The sequence below is a fragment of the Akebia trifoliata genome, chromosome 5 (genome assembly GCF_017979445.1).
Source record: "Akebia trifoliata isolate Shusen 1 chromosome 5, ASM1797944v1, whole genome shotgun sequence".
Classification (NCBI taxonomy): domain Eukaryota; kingdom Viridiplantae; phylum Streptophyta; class Magnoliopsida; order Ranunculales; family Lardizabalaceae; genus Akebia; species Akebia trifoliata.
The window spans coordinates 35826332-35850596 of record NC_141379.1 but is presented as its reverse complement, the minus strand read 5'-3'; the positions used below and the strand labels follow the sequence as shown (position 1 = coordinate 35850596).

At 38.1% G+C, this 24265-nt stretch overlaps 1 protein-coding gene across 4 annotated transcripts in view; it reads left to right on the top strand.

Moving 5' to 3' along the window:
* The window catches only part of LOC147402651 (metal ion-binding protein), a 40912-nt gene extending 18062 nt beyond the window's left edge, over positions 1-22850 (top strand). The window contains exons 8-19 of one of the 4 annotated variants that reach the window (XR_015178946.1): positions 1288-1421; positions 1509-1568; positions 1753-1991; positions 3313-3742; positions 4174-4497; positions 4621-5223; positions 5370-5543; positions 16089-16319; positions 16406-16689; positions 17654-17941; positions 19174-19393; positions 20944-21064. Coding sequence is in view for 3 of the 4 variants with exons in the window: in XM_086444381.1 (XP_086300507.1) it covers positions 1288-1421; positions 1509-1568; positions 1753-1991; positions 3313-3742; positions 4174-4497; positions 4621-5223; positions 5370-5543; positions 16089-16319; positions 16406-16689; positions 17654-17941; positions 20944-21066; positions 22362-22494 (3023 nt within the window). In the remaining variant the exon portion in view is untranslated. Of the gene's footprint in view, positions 1-1287; positions 1422-1508; positions 1569-1752; positions 1992-3312; positions 3743-4173; positions 4498-4620; positions 5224-5369; positions 5544-16088; positions 16320-16405; positions 16690-17653; positions 17942-19173; positions 19394-20943; positions 21067-22246 lie in introns of those variants that run through there. The other 3 variants (XM_086444381.1, XM_086444382.1, XM_086444383.1) reach the window with 3 other exon arrangements.
* The last annotated feature ends 1415 nt before the right edge of the window (positions 22851-24265 follow it).

Sequence of the window (24265 nt, the reverse complement as noted above, 5' to 3'; positions counted from 1 at the left end):
TTTTTTCCTTTTAGTCTCAATTTATTCTTTCATTTCATATGTAAACTAGTTGATCATCATTTACAGACGTAATTTATCTTTTCATGCTGCCGATTTCTTGTTTTTTTTTCCCTTCTCAATCAAGCTGCATCCACGATTATTCAGATTTCTTAAGGCCTCTACAACTTTGGTGCAAAAGAAAAGCACAAAACTGTGATATATTGTTGTTTTGATCAAAATATTTCATTTTTAATGAAATTTCAGCAATAAATTAACAGAAAATAGTGATATGATAGCAATATGATCAAAGGGAACTAGAAGATATGAGTTTCTAGGCTAAAAGAGACCCAAGAAAGACTCCACAATTTGATTCCTGGAGAAAAAACTAAAATAACTAATTACAAAGACTCATAATAAAGTATTTATATTTTGGTTACAGCAACCCTAGCATCCTAGTCTTTGTCTTTGATCACATAATTAACCTTTTATCTTAACCCTTCACGTTACTTAAAAACTCACATGACAGGCACGTGACTATTTTAAAAAGACTAGAATAATAAATACTATCCATAAAACTAGCATAAAATATAAAATACTCTAGAAATATAATCAAGCTAATTAGAACCCAAACTAAGGCTACTAGTAGGCCTTCTTGGCTCTTGTACACTTTTGCGTCAAAATTGGAGAAAGGGGTCGTACAATAAAAAAAAATTAACTAAGTAAACCTAACCTCATTTTTCCTTTGTTAGTAACTACTTTATTGATATGGTCAAAAAGGTCATGACAATTAGGAGAACACTTAAAAATAGCCAATGAGCTACCAATCTCTAATGACACTAAGCCTTCTCTGGGAAAAGAACCGAATATTACATGTCTTGCAATATACGTAATGAGGACCCTCTATTTAATTAGAAAAGAAATTCCATGATGGATTGTTCGTGTGTTGGACACATGCCAAGAAATTCTGTTAAAACAAAACTTAATATACATTTTTTTTTCAGCTATTGTTTACTTAACATCAACTGAAGTATTTTAAAAATTATCTCCCTCAATTTACGGAATAAAATATTCGGAGGCATTGGTTTATTGGGTGTGTGGGGTTCAGTGTATCTGACACTTCATATCAGTGTTAGGCTTTAACATGTGTGTCTGTGTTTGGTACAAAGGTCTCAATCTAAATGACTAAAGAAAATATCCATAATTCCGAATCTTTTTTGCTTCTACAAGAAAATCTATGTGCAAATGTGGCCTCTTGCTTTGCATTTAGTCATAGGATTTCCTTATGTCAATGGTGTTAATGCAAAATAGGTATTCCAAGAACAAATTCAATAGGGAAAGTTTTCGATGCTGGATCTGATGTCACTGATAGTTTGCCAAACTCTGAGGATGCAATCCGCAGAGGTGAATACGCTGTTATAAGAAGCTTGATTCGCGTCTTAGAGGTAACCAATGATTCCTACTTTCTTCCGTCATGTTTCTCTTATTTTTCACATTAGCATGATATTCAATTTATATTCATATGCTTTTAGGGTGGAGTAGAAGGCAAAAAGCAAGTAGATAAAGTCATTGATAAGTGTGCCTCCATGCAGGTAAGGCTTTCTAAATCAACTCTGAATCTTCATCAAGTTTGTTAAATGGTGGAAATTGCTTCTACTTTATGTCTGTTGTTGTAATTACTCTCTAAATGAAACATTGAAGTTGTATTTTAGGTTGAAGAACTTTTGTATTATTGAATTTGATATTCTGAGGATCCTTTTGTGCATTGTGTAACAGAACCTACGGGAAGCAATTGCTACTTATCGCAATAGTATTCTGCGTCAACCAGATGAGATGAAGAGAGAGGCATCACTTTCTTTCTTTGTGGAGTACTTGGAACGATATTACTTCCTTATCTGTTTTGCTGTATATATTCATAATACAGAGAGAGCAGTTCTTCATCCTGGTCCATCTGGTCAAAGCAGTTTTGCTGATTGGATGAGAGCAAGGCCAGAACTTTATAGCATACTCCGCAGGTGAAATACATAAATACATGCTTAATGAAGTTACCGAAATCAGACATTTAACTATCGACGAGGTTGTGTACCAGTCGGCCTAATTCCAAATATGAGTTGTTTATGCAAACACCGAGTGAATGACTTCAAAAGTGCAAACAAATTTCCTAAGGTTCTGCTGAGTTGGCACCTACTAGAATAAATTGCAGTGCTAGCTAAGTGACACACCAAATCTGTGTTTTTCATCCTGGTCCTTTCTTTACACTAGCCTTCCAGAGTAATGTTGTGGCCATGGTTTAAAGTTTCCTACTGTCTCAGAATGCTTCAGCCTTGACATTCCGGTTTCATCCGAGACTGGAATGAAACATTGACCCCAAATATTGAATGTTTCTTATTTGTATCAGCATTTTTGGGAGTTTCTCAGAATTTTTATAATGTATCGGTTGAGACAGTCTCGGTTTTTCACCTGACCAAGACATTGTCTCGAGATGAGATTTTAAACCTTGGTCTGAGGATTCATGCATTGGGGCTTCTTTGACCTTTTATCAGTTTAGTTAGTTATTATCTATTTGAATACAAATCATTATACCACTGGAGCAGTGGTTCAACAACCTGGGTGTGTTTCCTAGGGTTGTGAGATTGAGTCTCCCCATTCGCGACATTATCCAATACGTCTGTGTGTGGTGGCAGTGTGTACCACAGTGTTTAATCCCACTTCCAAAAGGGGAAAGTGAGACCCAGTCATTTTTTTTTCTTCAAATCATTAGCATTATAATCCTTGTAAAAGTCATCTGAACTTTTTCATCTTGTACCTTGGTCCTGGATTTGGAGCGATTGAGTGGGGCAGGGAAGGGGAAGAGGGGGGGGGGGGGGGGGGGGGAGGATGACATCAAGTTAGAGAGAATATACTTACAAGTTCCAATTTTCATATAGGCCAATTCATCACCCTATCTTTATCTTGGCCTTCTAATCATGCTCTAGCCTGTAATGATGGAGTGCCTTTTTTTATCTTGTCCTAATAGGTGCCTTGCAGCGCCTCCATTTTTCTCTAAATACATAATGTTTTATTTTCCTTTTTCTGTAAAATTCGGTGGATTTAAATTTTTTCATGACCTCAGGTCTGTTGCGCTTCTCTTCCCTTCTTTATAAAATCACATTCATCATTTTTTGTGTATCTATTTGACCTCTGGTCTCCCTTTCTATTCTCGATTAGTATCATTCACCATTTCCTGTGTCTTTGTTTTTCCAACTACAGTATAATATTTTTCTCCATTTTAGGCATTGTTCGTTGGTGGTATGCCCTACAATTCAGTTCTTATGGTACTCTGAAGCTGCTCTGCAGGTTGCTTAGGAGAGACCCAATGGGTGCACTTGGTTATGCAAGCTTGAAACCTTCTTTGATGAAAATTGCTGAATCTGCTGATGGCCGACCTTGTGAGATGGGTATAGTCGCTGCCCTGAGGAATGGCGAAGTTCTTGGTAGTCAGACTGTTTTAAAAAGTGATCACTGTCCCGGTTGTCAAAACCTAACTTTGCCAGAAAGGGTGGAGGGTGCACCTAATTTTAGAGAAGTTCCTGGGTTTCCTGTTTATGGTGTTGCCAATCCAACTGTTGATGGTATCCGAGCTGTTATTCGAAGGATAGGAAGCTCTAAAGGTGGCCGACCAGTTTTTTGGCACAATATGAGAGAAGAACCTGTTATCTACATCAATGGAAAACCATTTGTGCTCCGTGAGGTGGAAAGACCATACAAGAATATGTTGGAGTACACGGTATAAATTTCTTTTTCTCATCATTGCTATGCCTACTATATGTAACTGAAACATTGACAGGTTAGACTCAGACATGTGTTAGTCAGACACCTGACGTGCCAGTGTGCAAGTGTTGCCTTTTTTTTTTTTTTGGTAATAGTTGAAAAATATATGATTGCATAAATATCAGTTCATCTGAGACAAGATGTTAATTAAATCAATCCAAACAAGTAAAAGTGGATCAATCTACATTGCAAAATTATTTTAAGAAAAGGAGTTCCATATTGTGTAAGTGCTGCTCTTTTTGTAGTTCAATGCATGATACTTTAAGGGGATTGTGCCATTTTCCGTGTATATTGTATTAAATTGTCCCGAAAATGCTTATTTTCTTTTAGAAGCTGATAAACAGATGGAAACTTTTGAACTTACACATTGGGATATTGGCATATCAGGGAATAGATCGTGAGAGAGTGGAGCGGATGGAAGCTAGATTGAAAGAAGACATTCTACGGGAGGCGGAACGATATGGAAGTGCTATAATGGTAATACATGAAACAGATGATGGCCAAATATTTGATGCTTGGGAACATGTGAATGCTGAAGCAATTGAGACACCTCTGGAGGTTTACAGTTGCTTGGAGGCTGAGGGTCTCCCCATTAAGTATGCACGCGTGCCCATCACTGATGGAAAAGCTCCTAAAAGCTCAGATTTTGACACATTAGCTATGAATATTGCTTCTGCTTCCAAGGATACTGCTTTTGTTTTCAATTGCCAGGTATATTTTTACATAAAAGCATTGAGGTTGGTTTTTTGCATATATGCATGCATTGTTAAAGAACTTATCAAGATTGAAGAGAATTACAAATGATAGTGTATTTATTGTACTTTTTTTCCACAGATGGGCAGAGGAAGGACGACCACAGGTACCGTGATTGCTTGCCTTCTAAAACTTCGAATTGATTATGGGAGACCCATCAGAATGCAGCTTGAGGGTGTGTCCCATGAAGAAGTAGATAGTGGTTCCTCCAGTAGTGAGGAATCTGGAGGTAACCGTTCTGTATCCACATCAAAAATAATAAATGCAGAAAGTGGAAAGGAGCCAAGACGTGCATTTGGCATAAATGACATCTTATTGTTACGAAAGATAACAAGACTGTTTGATAATGGGGTGGAATGTCGAGAGGCTTTGGATGCTATTATCGATAGATGTTCAGCTCTGCAAAACATACGCCAAGCTGTTCTGCAATACAGGAAGGTTTTCAATCAACAACATGTGGAGCCTAGAGTAAGGAGAGTTGCATTGAATCGTGGTGCTGAGTACTTGGAGCGCTACTTTCGGCTAATTGCCTTTTCTGCATATCTTGGAAGTAAAGCTTTTGATGGTTTCTGTGGACAAGGAGAATCCAGAATGACATTTAAGACGTGGTTGCATCAGAGACCAGAGGTTCAAGCAATGAAATGGAGCATAAGATTACGACCTGGGAGATTCTTCACTGTCCCTGTAATTCTTTTCTCCTTTCCGACTTCAATTGCTTTTAGGGGCCGTGTGATGTGCATGCAATTGCTTTTAATTGCATGCCAGTCTGTAGTATTACTTGGATTGAAGTTCTAAGAAGGCATGACTAATTGTTTATGTTTTGATACCAGGAGGAGTTGAGAACACCACACGAATCCCAGCATGGTGATGCTGTGATGGAAGCTATTGTGAAGGCTCGTAATGGTTCCGTTCTAGGAAAAGGTTCCATACTCAAGATGTATTTCTTTCCTGGTCAAAGAACTTCAAGCCACATACAAATCCATGGTGCACCACATGTTTACAAGGTATGATTATGCATGTGCGTAGGTATAAATGTGCATAATATCATCATTGTCATCTCTGCTGAAGATAATCATGTTTAATTGAATGAGGGAGGGTAGTTTTGGTATGTTGTTAATTTAGTCTGATAATACCTGCAAGGCTGCAACTTACCTTTGTACGTATTTTCTCATCATTATAAAATAGATTAGGATTTCTTTCTTCCTTAGTACCCACTAAATTAACTGGTTACAATCCCTGATGTAAACCAATTGTAACCGGGAACTCATATTCTGACACTAGTCACAACTCTCTCGTGCATTCTATTGGTTGTGTCTATAAATCTTGTTGGCATTTCTTTCTTCCTTATTACCCACTAAATTAACTTCGTAGGTATTTTGTTACATGCTCTGTAAATCAATTAACATCATGTGATGATTCTTACTCTTTTCCTTAAGTTTGTCTAGTAGAAAGATTGTCTTGATGGTTGAACTCATTGACATAAAACCAAAATAAGTTTCAAATCTCACAAGGATTGTCTTTGCAGAGGAAAACTAGTTATAAGTCAATTTCAACTTACATTCTCAGCTCTAGAACAATGTTTTGAGACTTCCATAAAAAATAATTTGATGAAAGAATGAGTTTAGAAAAAGCTGTTATGAGTAAATTATTAGCTGATAAGAGACCTCCAAACAAGGAAGCTAAGTTGACTTGTGCTATATTGAATTTGCAGAGCTCTATCATACAATCTGGAGCATGCTGTAGAGCTCTCAAACTGAATTCTACTGCTTTGTTTGAATTATCAACGCTTTTGTCAAGTTAAATAAACATTTTATATTTGCTTGTTTGAGGAGGGATGGAGGGAGGGGGGTGCACAGGAAAAAAATTGTGGTGAATATGGATCTAAAATGCAACCTTCGGATCTTCAGTTTGACATTCTCTTAACTGAGCTAGCTCCTCACTTATGGACCTATTTTTTTCAGAAAAGTCTTCAGAGCATGGAGCTAATTTACGTTATTAAAGGTCTAAGGAAACAGAATATACATGTTGTTTAGTGTGCCAAAAAAAAAAGGTTGTTAAGGCACTATTTAGACATTGACTAACCGCTTGGATCTGGCACACATTGATCACATGTTACAAAGGGTACATCAAGGGCAGGATATGGACTCACCATCCGCAAAGTTGATAAGAGTCTTTGCGACCCTAATTGACCTATCCCCCCCCCCCCCCCCCCCAAAAAAAAAATTAAAAAAAAAAAAAATTAAAAAAAAAAAAAAAAAAAAAATTCTTGTACAATAAGGCATCAATCGGTCCACAAGACCATTGACCCACAAAGCACTTGATACTGGCGCTCCAGTTAATTTACAGTGCTCTGCTGGATATCTGTGTTTAAACAACTCCATAGTCGTGGACATGGAATTGATGTTTGCTATTTAACCTAGCATGCTGAACAGTATTGCACGGCTTGTACAAGTTTAGGCATGCAATTTCAGAGGTCATATGCTTGGACACATCAAATGTCAAAAGCGGAATGCTAGTATGCCATGTTCATTTCTTATTAGAAACATGCATGTGGAGTGCATTTGGTGAAAAAAATCTGAGTCACTAAATGAGAGATCCACTATACTAGGTTTTTTTCATTAAATTCGGGGACTTAATTTTTTTTTTTTATCGATAAAGATAATTTTATTGATAAACAAAAAAAGCAAGGGGGTCGAGGGGACCCACCCAAAACAAAGAAAACGGCAAAACTAAGAAGAAAAAACAACAACGCAACACAAGCTACAAGAAACTTTCATGACAAAGAACAAACCCTATCCCATCTCGCAACAAAATCCTCAAAGAAGCCCCATTCCTTATAAAGTTTGCTCCAAGTGAACAGAAGCTCCAAAATAGGTAAAACCAATCGATCCAATGGAAAAAATTTCTCCTAAAAAATGCAACCATTACGATATAATCAAATGCCCTAACAAATCGCAAACGGGGCCAAGAACCAAAGAATCCGTTTTGATGACGTAAACGAGCTTTCCAAGTCAACCAAGACTCCAAAGTCGACTTAACCAAACGAAGAAAACAACACACTAAACTGAATAAAGATAAGAAATGCGACCAAATGTGATGGGCCACCCGACAATGAATGAGTGAGTGGTCCACCATTTTCGCCTGAGATCTATACAGACAACACTGATTCGAAGAAATAAAACCTCTTCTGATTGACTGGTCCATGGTTAAGAGTCTTCCCAAGGCTGTTAGCCACAGAAAAACCAATATTTTAGGAGGGATCTTACCACCCCAGACAAAAGAATAAGGGAAAGACGTTGCACTCATTAGGGTGATGCCAACGTTCAAAGATTTTGTCGTGAATTTCCCATCCCTAGTGCCACCCCACAATCTCTGGTCGTCTGAGGAGCTCTCCATGAAGCTATTCTCCACCAAGCAAACTAATCTCTCTAAAATACCTACCTCCCAATCATTAAAAGTTCTTTTAAACTCAAAGTCCCAGTTTGTCACCCCCATTTATGAAGTTTTTGACAAGAGAGATAACTTGATTTTTTTTCGAAGACAAAACAAAAAGGTCCGGGAAAAGGTCCTTAAGAGGTCTTTCCCCACACTACCAATCCTTCCAAACTCTCACCTTACTCCCATTCCCAACTTTAAATTTCATTATTTTATTAAATAACGGAAGTCTTCTTAGAATACCCTTCCATACCCCACATCCCACACCTCACACCCCATAGCACTTCTAGCCGGCTTACTCTCCCACCCATTCCTGCTCACACCAAATTTATCCACAATAACTTTCCTCCAAAGACTATCCCCCTCTTTCCCAAACCTCCAAAGTCATTTCCCCAATAGAGCCGAATTTATAGAACCAAAATTTCGAAAGCCCAAACCCTCATTCTTCTTAGGCAAACAAAGCTTCCTCCAACTCACCCAATGATGTTTCTTCACACCCTCTTTGCCGCTCCACAAGAAATCTCGACAAATTCTATCCAATTGCACTTCTGCACTCCTCAATAGGAAAAACAATGAAAAAGTGTAGATAGGAATGCTAGCTAAAACACTTTTTATGAGAGTGATTTTCCCTCCTTTAGATAAAAGCTTAGTTTTTCAGGTACTTAATCTCTTGCCTATCTTTTCGAGCACTGGGTCCCAAATATCTTTGCTAGTATACCCCATTCCCAAGGAAAGTCCCAGATATGTGGATGGAAGTACCCCTATCTGGAACCTAATTGAAGCTGCGGCTACCTCTACCCCTTTCACCTCTCCCACCACAAATAACTTACTCTTGCGAAGATTAACTGGAATACCAGAAATTGCTTCAAAACACCCAAGAATGTCACTTAAGAAACTTAATTGTCTTGGCAAATAATCCAGAAAAATTAAGGTATCATCCGCAAATTGAAGATGAGACATCACAAAACCGCACACCTTAGTAGAAAAACCTGACAACTCACCTCCGTCCATCGCCTTATGCAGCATTCTCCCCAAAGCTTCCATTACTATCACAAACAAGAAAAACGACAATGGATTTCCTTGCCAAAGCCCCCTCGAACTTCTAAAATACCCAGTTAGAGATATGTTAACCAAGACCGAAAAGGTTGAAGTGGAAATACATTTCATGATCCACTGAACCTATCTCTCATCGAATCCCATCCTCCTCAACAGGTATTTCACCAGATTCCAATTCACATGATCATAAGCTTTCTCTAGATCAACTTTGCATACTAACCCCGGGACTTTGGCTTTTCTCCGCGAGTCAATGCATTCATTCACTATTAGGACCCTATCCAAAATTTGTCTCCCTGCTACAAAAGCTCCTTGAGCCAAACCAATGATATCACTTAGCACAATTTTAAGCCTTGAAGCCAGGATCTTCGAAATGATTTTATAGATAGAAGTCATTAGACTAATTAGTCTCAGATCTGAGATGTCTTCCGTTCCCGACCCTTTTGGAATCAAGGCAAGGAAAGTGCAATTGGAGCCCAGATTTAGGAAACCTTCCCTATAAAAGTCCTCAATAGTCGCCAATACATCGTCTCTTACTGTCGCCCAACAAGCTTTAAAGAAACCCAAAGAGAAACCATTTGGTCCCGTGGCCTTGTCACTAGCCAAACCATTAACCACTCCCCACACTTCGTCTGCATCAAAAGGTCTCTCAAGCCACCTTTGTTGGTCTAGTGAAATGCTATCAAAATGCAATGACTCTAAAATAGGTTTGTTCATGTGCTCCTCCGTATATAGGTTCTTATAAAATTGCACCACCCCCTCACCCACCTTCCAGGAGTCATTAACTTTTAGCTTTTAAATAAAATTAACCCGACTATAAACATTTTCCATATGGTGGAAAAATGATGTATTTCTATCCCCCTCCTTTAACCAACGAACTCCTGACTTCTGTTTCCAACTTATTTCCTCCATAGTTGCTAGCTTTTGAAACTTAACTTTCAGATTTACTCGTCGCATCTTCTCCCCAACCCCCAAACACCCTTTCTCATCCTTGCCATTAAGCTCATATAACTCCAAAAGCATGGCCTTTTTCTTCTCCACCACAGACCCAAAAATTTTCTTATTCCAAATTTTTAATTTTTCTTTGATTGCTTTTAGTTTCAGCCTCAACACTTTCCTTGGCCTATCCTCAAAAGAGAGCTCATTCCACCAAGTGTGAACCAACTCATTGAAATCTTGATGCATCAACCACATATTCTCAAATCTAAAAGGCATAGGATGATTTCTTGGCACCCCCGCCGCCAAAGAGACAGGGCAATGATCTGAAATAGGATTCGGCCATTTTTCCTGAATATGCCTCCCAAAATATGTTTCCTAGCACAAAGAAACAAGAAAACGGTCTAATCTGATAAGATTCGGGCTCTCCTAATTATTGGATCACGTAAACCTTCCCCCACAGAGCGGAAGATCAATCAACTCATTGCAATCCACAAACTCCGAGAATCTGCACATTTTTGGAGTGATTCTCGAACCCGACACTTATCGGACGAAAAACGGATAACATTAAAGTCACCCCCACCACCCACGGTTTATCCCAACGTCCTCTTATATCCTCTAATTCTTCCCAGAAGTGACTCCGTTCTCTATCTTGCGTCGGTCCATACACCCCTGAAAAAACCCAAGTAAAATCCTCTCCAATCTGCCTGCACAAAACTGACACTGAAAAGGCCCCGATAAGATTATCTTCCACCATCATCAACTTCCTATTCCACAATGAAATAATGCCACCTGAAGCCTCCAAAGAAGGAAGAGCGCAGCACCCCACTGACTTAATCCCCCCATAATTCTCTAATCATCTTATCATCCACCCTATCTAACTTTGATTCTTGCAAAACCACAATGTGAGGTTTCTGCTGATATAAAATGGCTTTAATTGCTGCCCTTTTTGTCATTGCATTCAAACCCCTCACATTCCAGGAGAAGATTTTAATTGACACTTAAACTTGCTTAGCACCTTCCGGTTCTCTTCCCTTTAGTGGCTATAAGCGGAAAGTCTTCCAAAGATCTCTTAAGTTGAATAATCTCCTTCTTCAATCTTTTATTCCTCTCCTTAATCAAGTCATCGTAGCACGACAAATGTCTCAAAAATCTTAAACTTGGAAAATTCATTCTGAAAACGATCCCTCGGCTACAACTCCGTTTCTCCATGGTCCGAAGGAGACCCCCTGAGAGAGGCCATTGCCCCACCACCTTCTGCATACAAAATTCCACTCCCTTGCTAGTCTTCGGGGCCACATTAATCAATAGCTGAGACACATTACCTTCATTTCTGATAGACATACCTACCTTCAACCCATATTCTAGCATATTGGCCAAGACCTGTTCTATGAGGTCCATTAAATTACTCTTGTAATCCTTGCTTCCAATCTCCAACCTTTTCGAATGGACTAACTTGTTAGACACTGCAGAGACCTTCGTTTGTCGGTGCAATAACCTTGAAGCCCTCCCTTCCTTATTAGAATCTGAGCAGTGCCCCTCTAACCCACCTTGAATGGTGACAGTGCCTAAGATCTCGCTAGAACATTGTAGGTTGGACCATCCTACCAAGAACATAACAATTAGACACTTGCACTACCCCATTGATGCCTCCCAACATTGACGAGGGAAAAATAATCCATGGAACCTGCGATCCTCTTCTATTCTCCAACAATGAAAGAATAAAACTACCCCCTGTCCCAACACCCAAACCCCATCTACCGGTTTGCGATTTGACCTCGAACTTCTGTCGGGAACTAAACGAACAAGGTTCCATAACAACCTCTCCTAAATCTAGAGCGGCACTAAAGATATTTGTATCTTCCAAACCCAGATCCCTTTCAACGAGAATATTCTGCCCAACCACACTTACCGCCTTTTTAGAACACCCTTGATCCTTACCTTTTGTGCTTTGAGTTTCTTCTTCTTCACAGCTCAACCAAGATAAAGAACTGACCTTACTAACCATAAGACTTCCGGTAACCCTTACTGTTCCACTCTCAATTGAGTTCGACCCATGAAGAGTTGACGATGTTCCTTCGTCCGATCTTTGACGTAGGTTGGACCTTCTTCTAGCTGCTTTAAAACGAAAGAAAAGGCCATGGGCCTTCTTAACTCTCAGCCTAACGTTTTTAGATAACCTGACCGGCCCAACTCAAGCCTTAATAGTCCTCCCCTGAACGTTACGAATCCTAATCAGGCTTGGATCACAGTGCTTCGATTCTAAACACTTCCCCAAAGAAACATCAGAGCCCAACCCAACTTTCTTCGGATAATGGGCTTCCTCAACACCAAGCCGAACATCTACGCATTGGCCCGGGAGAACATAAGTCCCAGTCCAATTGAAATGGGCTCACTAGAATCCACCGCCCCGCTCCTTCATAACCACTTAATATACTTCATATTTCTTGTTGCCTTTGCCAGCAGGTTAATTGTGCGAGTGCGCTTCTTAACCCATCGACGTGGCTTCAAGCAATTAATGCTCCTTACACATGTTCTATTACAGGAATGAAATTTGAATTTCAAAGAATTCTGAAACTTGTTACGCACGCCACCTCCCCCGGGATACAATAACTCTCGGTCAGATACCATAGTGCCAGGTAACTCCAACTGTTCCACCTTCTCCTCCGACGGAAACCACGCCTTGTTTGTCTAGGTTCCTGTCTCAACTAAGGTACTAACCCCACTATCTATACCCTTCTCCAACTCCACTGAGGATTTCAGCTCCATGTCTTCTTCGCCTACCACCTCCACCCCTAACATGTATTTAAAGCCATCAACCCAGAGATACAGACCACGGGGCCACTTCCATGGAGAGCAACCAACTCTCAATCTTGCACTGTCTAACCTTGCCTGACGAAGAGTGATCAAATCCACCTCTAAGAGTCCTTCCCAATTGGGCACCGATTTTTCTAAAAGCAAAGTTAGCCCATAAATGAAATGGTAACCCGCTAATTTGAACCCAAGATTCCCCTTCCTTCCACTCTGGCTTTAAAGCATTACAATCTGCAAACCATGGTCATAGCTTAAAAGATGTTTTTCCCACCAAGACCAATCTCCTAGAGTTTACTTTTAGAAATTTCGATCTTCTCCCCAGCATCAAGATGTAAGTAAAAGGCTCCCAAGCTAGCAACTTAACCATCGACGGCTGAAAAAGACCTCGCTTAATAATTGATAAAAAGCCTTCCCAATCTGCCTCTAGATCACTTGCTTTCCAAATGAAAGCCCATCTCCAGTTGCCAAGCACTTTACCATTATCAAATGCTTGTTTACTCCCAGGACTGGAGCTCACCTCCACTCTTCGTACCTTAGGAGCCTCTAACTTTGAAGTCAAAGGTTTGTGTGATAACTCAGTCCACGAGTTAACCAACCCACACTCCTCTATCTTAGCAGCAGGCGATTTGCGTGAAACCTCCTCCTGCGAGCTGAGCAACCTGCCCTCGTACACGGTTGCCTTCATCTTCTCGTCTTGTTTTAACAACATTTTAAAAGAGAGACTAGCTTCCCCCCAACCCTTATCCCCTAGGCCTTTCGGAAACACAAATAGCTCCCGAACGAAGTCTTTTCGAAAACTGTTGAAGCTTCAAAAACCTACTATAAAAATTCTGTTCACCCAGAATGAAAAAAATTCTACCGTCCTTGGAATACTTTGCCCTAAAATTTCTCAGTGAGACTCGTACTAGATCCTGTTGTTCAAACACACAAACTGCTTCCTCCTCTTGTAACTGAAGAGTCGAATCAAACCTTCTACCCTTTTCCTTCACCTCAAATCCTCTTTTGTTCTGAATCCAAACTTCCTTTAGCTCGAAGATCTTACGTTCCATTGTTAACTACCTACTCTGAAGTGTGGCCATTTGCTATGAAATATAGATTCTAGTAAAGATCTCCCTCTAACCAACTCATGAAACTTAGAACCAGCTCAAGTTCTTTGTTAGATCGAAGATTTGGATTGAAATTTGTAGTCCAATAAAATTTTGGATCGGTTTGAAATTAACTTCAACTCGATCCGATAAAAATCCGAACCGATGATTTCTCATCTTTCCTATTTTAATGAGATAAGGCCGAGTAGAAGTGGTTCAACACCAAAATTTGAAGTCCCACAAATGCCTTATTTTGCGTTTAAACTTGGTAGCATTAGGGTCATTTCCGTCAAAAAACCGATAAATTTACAATCTCACAACCCTGTAAACTTAGTTACTTTCTAAAATTATGAAAAAATCATTTTATTATCTTCATCATCTCTCAATTAATATTTAAATTACAAAAGGGCTCTTATAATATGTGTGTGTTTGCATGTGCCACATATTAGTATCTATAAATATAAAAATTTGTGTCTATCAGATCCCCTTTAATCCAAAAGATCAGATAAAGAAAATAAAATATAAAAAATAAAAAATAAAAAACCCAAATATCCTCAACCTCTCCCAAAACCCTAGATTTTTCTTCCCCCAAATCCATCTTTTTCAACCTCCTTCTCCACCTTGCTCCCTCTTTGTTCAGCTCTCTTCTCCATCAAATCAATCTCTTAAGGTTGAATGTCCAGGTACGCTCTTCCACCTCTTTCTGTGTGGAAACTATGAAAAGCAAGTTTGGATAGGGGTGGAGGAGGTTAAGAGGATCAATTTTGGGGAAGAAAAATCTAGGGTTATGATGGATTTTGGGAAAGAAAAAGCAAGTTCAAGAGTAGGAGATGAGAGCATTCTGGATCGATTTTGGATTGAGAGAACTTTTAATCGAATCGGATTTGGTTAAAAATGTATCTCAATCATAGAATAAGAATTTGGGATCGATAGCGGTTTGGTACTGATCGGGTTCAGATTCGATCAATGGCCATCCCTGGACTTAATTACAGGAACATTCTACCCTAGGTGCCCGCTATCATTTTGGCATCTCGCTCCCACTCCAGTTCCTGCTTCTTGAGATAGGGAATTTAGAAGTTGTTTACAGCAGCTTGTCATGGACCTAGCTTCTCTATGAGTAGCGTCCATGTGGTAGTCAGAGCCAATCCTGTGATGTGGCCCAAGACAGCTTTCCCCAATGAATTCCCAATAGTTCCGTCAACTCTCTTAGACACTCACTCACTCAAGCGAACATAGGTGACAGAAAGAAAAAAAGTTGTTTTTTAGGTGGGAGTCTGTGTGCTCCAGGTAGTCTTTATTGTCTTTCTCTTCTTTAGGTTGGTCATCTCAACTGCCATGTATATTCTTATCTTCTTCAGCAATAAATTTATACTTAACAAAAAAAAGTTGTGTTGCTTTCAACTCTGAGTAGTTTGGATGATCCCATGCTATACATAGATAGACTAGGTCGGTGACCAGCTACTTCCCTGCTCTTCCACCTGAATACCTGATCATGCTTCATGTAACTAAGGTTAGGAATTCTGAGCTCTTTTACCTTATAAAATAATGCACTCTAAATATTCGAAAGTTACTGTGCCAATCCATGTATGGAAATGCTGAATTCAGTGGGTTGGCCCAATGTCTACTGCATTATCTGTGTTTCAGGTCATATTATGATATTTCATTAATGGGCCAGGATCCCTCGACTCCTAAGAATGACTCATGAAAAAAACACATGATCCCAATCCTTTAAATTCAAAATCTAATGGTTGAGATTTATCCTCGGGATAAATATCTCCGAGATTTGTGTTATCAAGAGACTCCTAAATCTCAACCATTGGATTTTGTGTTTAAAGGGTTGGGATCATGTGTTTTTTTTCATGAGTCATTCTTAGAAGTCAACCGATCCTATCCCTTCATTAATATTCTAGTTATCTGTGGTGATTCAGAAACTTAAACTTGTCAAATCAACATAAAAAGCTCATGTCTCTTGTGGCCGGCTCTCAGCCTTATTACTTAATTATGTAAGGCCCTGTATCTGTATGGAAGCTCCAAAGATTTTTCTTGGAAAAATTTTCCTAAATAATAATTCCCTGGGAAGAAATTTCTACTAATCTGAATTTTTTATTTCAATTCCAAAACAGTAGGAAATTCTTTTCTGAGCTGCCATACAGAGCCTAGGAAAAATCAATTCCATGAGATGTAACTATGGCATTTTCACAGTATTCTAAATGATTTTTTTTCCAGGTGGATAGTTATCCTGTATATAGCATGGCAACTCCAACAATTGCTGGCGCTAGAGAAATGTTATCCTTTTTAAATGCCAAGCCTACTGCAGGGGAAAATATTTTCCAGAAAGTGATATTAACAGATCTGAGAGAAGAAGCAGTCGTCTACATTAATGGCACACCTTTTGTCCTAAGAGAACTAAATCAACCTGTAGATACACTCAAACATGTGGGAATAACTGGTCCAGTGGTGCGACAAATTTAGACATGCCCTTCACTTCTAATTAATTATCCTGTAGAATTTTTTTCGTTTTCTCTTATTTGATCAATATGCAGGTGGAACACATGGAGGCTCGGTTGAAAGAAGATATTGTAGCTGAGGTCACACAGTCGGGTGGTCGGATGCTTTTACACCGAGAAGAGTACAGTCCAGCACTAAATAATTCTAGTGTCATAGGGTATTGGGAGAACATTTTAGTAGAGGATGTTAAGACACCTGCTGAAGTATATGCTGATCTGAAGGCTGAAGGCTACAACATTGAATACAGGAGGATGCCCTTAACTAGAGAAAGAGAAGCCTTAGCTGCTGATGTTGATTCCATTCAGTACTGTAAAGATGAGTACGTATTAGATGACCAGATGCTTTTACTTTTTATGTGCCTCTACATTACTATGGTTGAGCTATTGAGTTCTGGGAATAAATGCAGTAGCTGGTTTTGTCACGTGTAGTTTGCCACATTATATTGTATGCTTGCCTTAGTCCACCAACTCGCCAATGTTTGCTCACCCTACTTTGATTCAAAGGCAAGGCAAATGGTTTGGAAACAAGCAAACGACTTTCTACCATAGTTGTGGCCTGCAGGGGCAGTTTGCCTTATCTAATTAAGTACCCATTGCTGCTTTCATAATTGGGTGGGTGGAGGGGGGGCTCTATAAGCTATCAGTGCTGTCTTACATTGAACGACAATAAAATAAGTCTTCTCTAAGGCATGTTGGAGCTGAGAATGGAATAGTATTCCTTTTTTTTGGTAGGCGAATTCAGTTGCTAGGCCATCTCTAAGACGGGCTACTATCAGAAAACCATGCCAATTGGACAATTCCTAACAATCCAGCATATCTTCTTCACAACCAGAAAATCTTCTTATTTGTTTTTTTTTTTTGTCTTTTTTATATTGGATGGTTATGACTTGAGATTGTTGAATTGTTATGATTTTTTGGACTACAGCTTGTACAAGAGGTGGCATCAAATGAAAATATTAGGTTGTCAAGTTGCTGGATCATGTCATAGGTTGTGTTCTGTAATAATTGGTTGCGTTAGGCTGTTACTTGCTATACAAAATTTTATATGAATACCTCTTCTGACACACTAATACCCAATGGACCCAACCTCATTTGGTCAGTTTTGGGCCCAATTCTTATACACAGTTTTTGATTCTGTTGCGTCTGACCTTTATTTGGTGGTTTAGGGTTTCTTTTTGACACATTTATTTTATATATTTTGCAAGCCTATTCAGAGACTTTTTAAATTGATTCTGTTGTTTATTAGTGTTGGTGAGGTAAAACTGAACTACGTTCTTTATGCAGCTCTGCAGGCTGTTATCTTTTTGTCTCACATACAGGGTTTGGAGGGGTTGCCTATGCTATGGCTATTACTTGTCTTAGGTTTAATGCAGATGGGCAGTTTCCATCAGACAGATTGAACTCATTGCTTGGTACACACAATCTATCTTCAACAGCTGAAGACAACCTACCCTCTCGGGCTTCTGATGAAGAAGCTCATAAACAGGGTGATTATCGAGACATATTGAGTCTTACTAGAGTTCTCATATATGGTCCTGAGAGCAAAGCAGAAGTTGACATTGTCTTAGAAAGGTATGTGATCTCTTAGAGAACAAAGAATGGAAGAGAGTAGTGCTCTGGGGTGTCTGTTTCTTGCATAAGCATAGAGCCATGGATCATAGAAAATGAAATTTATGCTTTTCATGTGGTAAATTGAGGAAGTAGAGTTCAGAACACTGTGGAATGCTTTATTTGGTTAGTCTTGCAAAATCTTGGACTGTTTGCCCAATCAAGTATCATTTAATTCTATTCAATGTCTTTTTGGGTCTATTTGTGAATCTGTCAGGTCACTCCTGTGACTCCTGTTTTATTACTTTGAATCTCGAGTCATCATTATCAAAGCATTATTTCCAATAAGTTTGATGTCAGCTGAATGAGTACTATACCTCTACATTCAATTCTGTCTACAGCCATGTTTTATGTTAATTCAAATGTGTTCATGTCCACTCTCACTACCTCAATCCACATCCTTTTTGCTCTTCATCTTGCTCTTTAAGAACTTTCAACTTTCATATTCCTTCTAACTGGAGCTATTATTGGTCTTTGTTGCACATGACCAAACCATCTCAATAGATTTTTCTTTAGTTTATCACCTATTGTGGCTACTACTACATTTCCATGAATGGTTCATTTCCAGATTTATCCTTTTAAATCTTCCACTGATCCATTTCATCATCCTCAACCTATAAACATTTTGTTTCATGATTGCTCAAAGTTCAACTCTATAAAGATGGCCAGTTTTCCTGCCGTCTTACAAAATTTTCCTATTCAATTTTGAGGGAAATATCTATGTATGTATTTTATGGAATTATTGTTAATTTCGACATCATTTGAATAACAATTTGATACTTTGCCCTTCCTGTAATTGATCTTAATATGGTATGAATGTTATCTTACCATATATTGTTCCCAAAGTCATGCATCATCATAATAGTTGTGGGTAATGCTTGCATAGGACAGTTACTATTCTCTCACATGAAGTTCTTTACATATTTTGAATTGTTATGAACTCTACATAATGCATCAAGATGTAGTTTCGACTTGTATGTGGAGATAAACTGAAGATAAATACATTGACATGGGCGAATGCATCCATAAACACAAACATTAGTCAACTATAGATTACTTTTGATGTACTATGTTTATGATGCTATAGTATTTGACTCGTGATTCCTTGAACCAACCAGTCTGATTATTTTAGTCTAGTTGGGTTGGAAGGAACTTTATTTTCAAAATGTGATAGCTATTGACTTTCTTTCTGATAGGAGCTACAGTTGTGTAACTATTACAATAAAATTTGTGCACACATTGGAAGGTAAAGCTTTGGACTCTTCCATTCTAAAATTTTATACGCAATTATATTTAAGGATAGTTGCGGGATGGAGAGAACATGAACACAAGCATGGATGGTCATAGATAAACGTGAGCATCAGTGAAGTGTAGATTCCTTCATTCCAATTGTCTAGTGTGCGACCATTAGTCCTGGTATGGATTGTACTTCTATTGACAAGGCACTTTGCGAATTTTTAGTTTACCTGGGTTGACAGGAACCGGATTTTGTGAAATAGACCTACTTTTGTACCTTCTTTTTGACAAGGATCCCTTTTAAGTAATGGGATTGCCCATTGTCTTCAGACAGATGTTGAAATATGATGAATCAGTATTATTAACAAACAATACCACAATTCTCATTATATCCTATTTCAGTTCAAGGTAAAACGCATAATAAGCCAACTGAAAGGCAACAATGATAATATTCATTTATCTTGTCGTAATGCTTGTATTTTTTGGTTTATCTATAAAAAAAAATGCTTGTATTTTGCGGTTGAAATTCCTTGCATACGTGCCTGTTCTTAAACTTGATTTTAGAAAGGCACTCCTTGATCTACATTCTCATTTATCAGGTTGATTTGATTAAAGTCGTGTCATCGTTAATATTCCAAACTAGTCTATTCAACATTTATGCAACTTTCCTTTTCACAGTTTTATGGGACCATCCATCCGTAGACCCTGGTGATATTTATTAGCCCACCAACTTTGATCTACGAGAATTCCGTCAGTATTACCTGCATGAATGACATAACTGCTAAGTATTGAAAGTGTATTCAAGGTTCCAGTGCATATATCTCCAAAAGTTATAAATAGGGACCCTTCTATTATTACAAAAAGTTTTATATCTTGTACCAAATTAGTTGTAAACATGATTAATTAGTAAAAAAGTATGGTTCTGGTACACATATTTCCAAAAGTTACAGACAGGAACCCTTTTACTATTACAAACAAAATTATTATATATAAATGCAGAATTAAAAAAATACAATATTTTCTTTAAAAAGTATAGTCTAAAAATTACTAAATTAGTTGTAATCATAACTAATTCGTAAAAAGTATCAACTTTTATAAAGAGTTGATTTGGCAGGGAATGGTCATGATCTAATAATTATTTCAAGCTATCGAACAAAGACGTTCATTTGCTGAAAATTTAGCCATCACAGACACGCTGTACTCCATTTTTTTATAAGTAAAAATTTATTGAAACGAAGAAAGAAAAGAGCTACTAGGACGTCAAGAAGACACTCCTTTCTAGATGATGCTTAATTCTTTATGAATTCTGTTTTCAGCTATTATTCGCATTCTTCTTCATATGGTATTCGTGTATATGCTTCAAGTTCATTGTTTCTACATAGTTTGCTTATATGGAGAAACTTATTTACAAGTATCTCATGACTATGAATAAAGTATACAGATGTCATCTTATCTGATTTGTTTCTGGCAGTATTTCTGATTCCTCTCTTTTTCTTTGTAAAATGGTATACTTCATTGTGTTGATACACAATATCTTAAAACAATCATGTCAATCTGTGTGCGTGTAGGAGTGTCAATGCATTGGTGAGCATCCTAGCTTCCTATTTCCGGCATGGATTGCTCTTAGTTCCAAATGATACACTATTTTGAATACCATACCTAATAACCTCTCTATTGTCTTTCTTCCGTAAAATTCAGTGGTGCTGATTTTACTCTTTTTTGTTTTAAAGGTGTGCAGGTACTGGCCATTTACGAGATGATATTCTTTACTACCGAAAGGAACTAGAAAAGTGTCCTAGTGACGATGATGAGAATAGGTCATACCTCATGGATATGGGTATTAAAGCCCTAAGGTTAGTTTGACTTCATTTTAATGGCTTTTAATGATGTTTCAGTTTCCAGCTTTACCAATCTGTTCCATCTCTATTTTGAATAATGGGTCCCAAATTAAATGATCTCGAAGCGGATCTGCAATCTTGGTGAATTGAGCCGATGCAGTGATACTATTTGTTTTGGTTGCATAAGAGTCAATCTGGCTCAATCACCTTGAGTTGTGGGATCCAAGTTGTTGCAATCCACAAGAGCACTTCATATAGAGACTGCAAATTATCAGATCTTTCCCCTTGATTAATAACTCATTTTGGCATTTTGGCAAATCTTGGAACGGAGAAAAGCTTCTATGTTTTCATAAGCAAAGATCTCAGACAATGTCACCATTCCATGTGGAAACACTATATGACAAGGAAGTTAGGTGGCCAAGTGCAAGAAACTGGAAAAACGACGCCCAATATTCATGTTGTGTGGCATTTTCTCTCTCTGCAGGGGCACTGTAGCGATAACTTTCCCTTTCATTTATCACTGCTTTTATATTTGCCAGTTTACATTCAATTGAGAATTAGTAATAAAAAATGATTTTGATTACTGATGGAGCATAAAATAAACAATGACCTGGATGGAGCATATTTCCCATTTCAGTGCCATGAAAATCTCTGTATCTGCAGTAAACATGGCTTCCATTGTGTGATTTATGTGCATGATCTTATGGGGATGTGTCAGTACTAAATGAGTTATATTGCTTGGAGATCTTTAAAAAAAAAAAAAACGATAGATGGAGCCTCTATAGTTATCTGCTCTGATAATATTACTAGTGCTTCCTGAAAGCATAAGATATTAACACAAATAGATATGTGGATTTATAAATAGAAATGCTGCAGAATGCATTGATGCCATTATATACATTAATAGTAAAAAATCGAAAAGATTAATTGTGTAACTATGTCCTGCATGAAGTATCTTTAATTATCACTACTTATTCTATGTTGTAAAGCCCAAGGAATCATGTCCATGTATAAAACCATAGAAGCTCCAGATAGATTTGTGTGGAAAAATATACTTCATATTGCTGACAACTAATAGTTGAGAGAAGGGGCATATTTGATGATGATGTCAATGATGAATAATCTTGATTTCTTCATATCTTCACTTTTGGTTCTGCTAAATCTAGATGGAAGTTGATTTGAGGCTCTTACTCAGTGACATGTAGGTCCATCAAGCAGTTCTTCAGTTTTAATTTGGGAAGCACATTCTGCTCTTGTTCCAAGACAAGAATTTTGATATATGTCATTTACTTGTTAACCTGCATTTGCAGACGGTACTTCTTCCTGATCGTATTCCGTGCCTACCTCTACTGCACTTCTGCAAGTGAAATGAGCTTCACCGCATGGATGGAGGCAAGGCCTGAACTTGGCCACCTCTGCTACAACCTGAGGATCGACAAATGACAATCTTTGGGCTTTCGGCAGAGTTTACTAGAATAAGTATTTCTTGGGACCCATTTCTCAGTTGGTTGACTTGTGAGGTAACTCTGAGGTCATGGGTTCAAGGCCAGCTTACCACCACAAAAAAAAAAAGTGAGTTCTTGGGTAAATATAAATGGAAAAAAGTTTATTTATGGAGAACTTTTTTTTTCTTCCTTTTTATTATAGAATGGGAGAGATTGTTAGGCAGGACATTGACTGACTATATTCATCGAATGTATATAGTTCTTGTACAGTGAGCAATGTCTCCAACCGCAAATACGTCCTCATATTTTCCACATTCTTAATATAAATGGTATTGGGAGACACATCCATATAAATTGACAGGTCAAAATTTCCTATCAACAATGAGCATTGTGAACTGTGGTAACAAAAAGCTATCGGAGCAACTGAATAATAATCACATCAGAAAGGCCCGAAGGCTTTCAACCTCACATAGGCATGCCCATTCACATCCTTTCTCACAATCTATTTGAGTTCATTAGGGAACTCATCATACATTAAATCAATCCTATTGTCCGAGTTCAGAGATATGAAGCTAAGAAGTCAGCTGCATAGTTGGCTTCCCTGTAGCAAATATCCAAGCTTAGCTCCTCAAACTTGTCCATGAGGCCCTTAATTTGCCTGACCATCCTAGTCACCCTTCAGGGGTGCCATTCACACCGTTGATGCAGTTCACGGATCAAATTCGTTTATTCTAACTGCGTTAGAACTTGTATTGGTGCCTGTGCTTTGTGTGGGTGTTACCAATTTGAGACGAGTTATCAAAAGTTCACAAAATAGTACACTAATAGAGCGTGAATTTAATGCACACGATGATGAGTATGATATGGTTGAATATTTTCAGCTTAATTTGGGGAGTTGGATGATTAAATATAAGCATATATGGTAATCTTGCAAATCTAATGCGTGAGTTGGCCCTTGTAAGAAAGAGTTAATGCGAAGTTAAACTATCCATATAAGCATATTGAGTGCCTAACAAAACTATCCAATGCATGAGGGAGAGGGGAATGGGCATGTGGCGCGTGGGATGCACTCTCATCACAAGCATCATTCTCATAGTAACAAAGTTAATATTTGATAATTATTTGGTGGGGAGTCGAAGTGGCTAATACGAATAAATTTGAAAAAGTTTCATATAAAAAAAATCGGCAAATCATACAAATATGTTTTTGGGTTTCTTATCAAAACCCATCATTTTCAATCTTTCTAAAAATCTTATTTTCTTCTTGATGTTTGAACGTGGAAAAAAAAATGAAGGTGAAGGATTGAAATGTTACCATGGTTCACGATTAATTGAGGAATCGTCGTTTAATTCACCAATTTGATTGGATATACCATAATTTAGAGAATTTTATTAATTTTTTGAAAAAAATCAGAGAATTTTGTGATTATGATCATTATTCAAAATGGAAGGATTAGTACTTTCCATTTTGGAGCTCATGTTCTATTGGAGTAAATTTTATAAGGAATTTAAAGGGGTCTTCTTCGAAGATTTCGTTATGAGATGGGATAGGATTTGCTCTTTGTCGAGAGAATAAAATTATCTTTACCGATCATTATTTAAAATGGTACAAAAGATTTTTGGCTAAAGGCTGAAGTTGAGGGTAATTAAAGTAAATTTCATTGGTCTATAATGGAAGATCGAGGTCAAGGGGTCGTGTCATCAGTTTGAAAAGGTAGGGGTATGTCAAATATTCCCCAAAAGTGGAGGTGGTATTTGTATGTCTGAAAT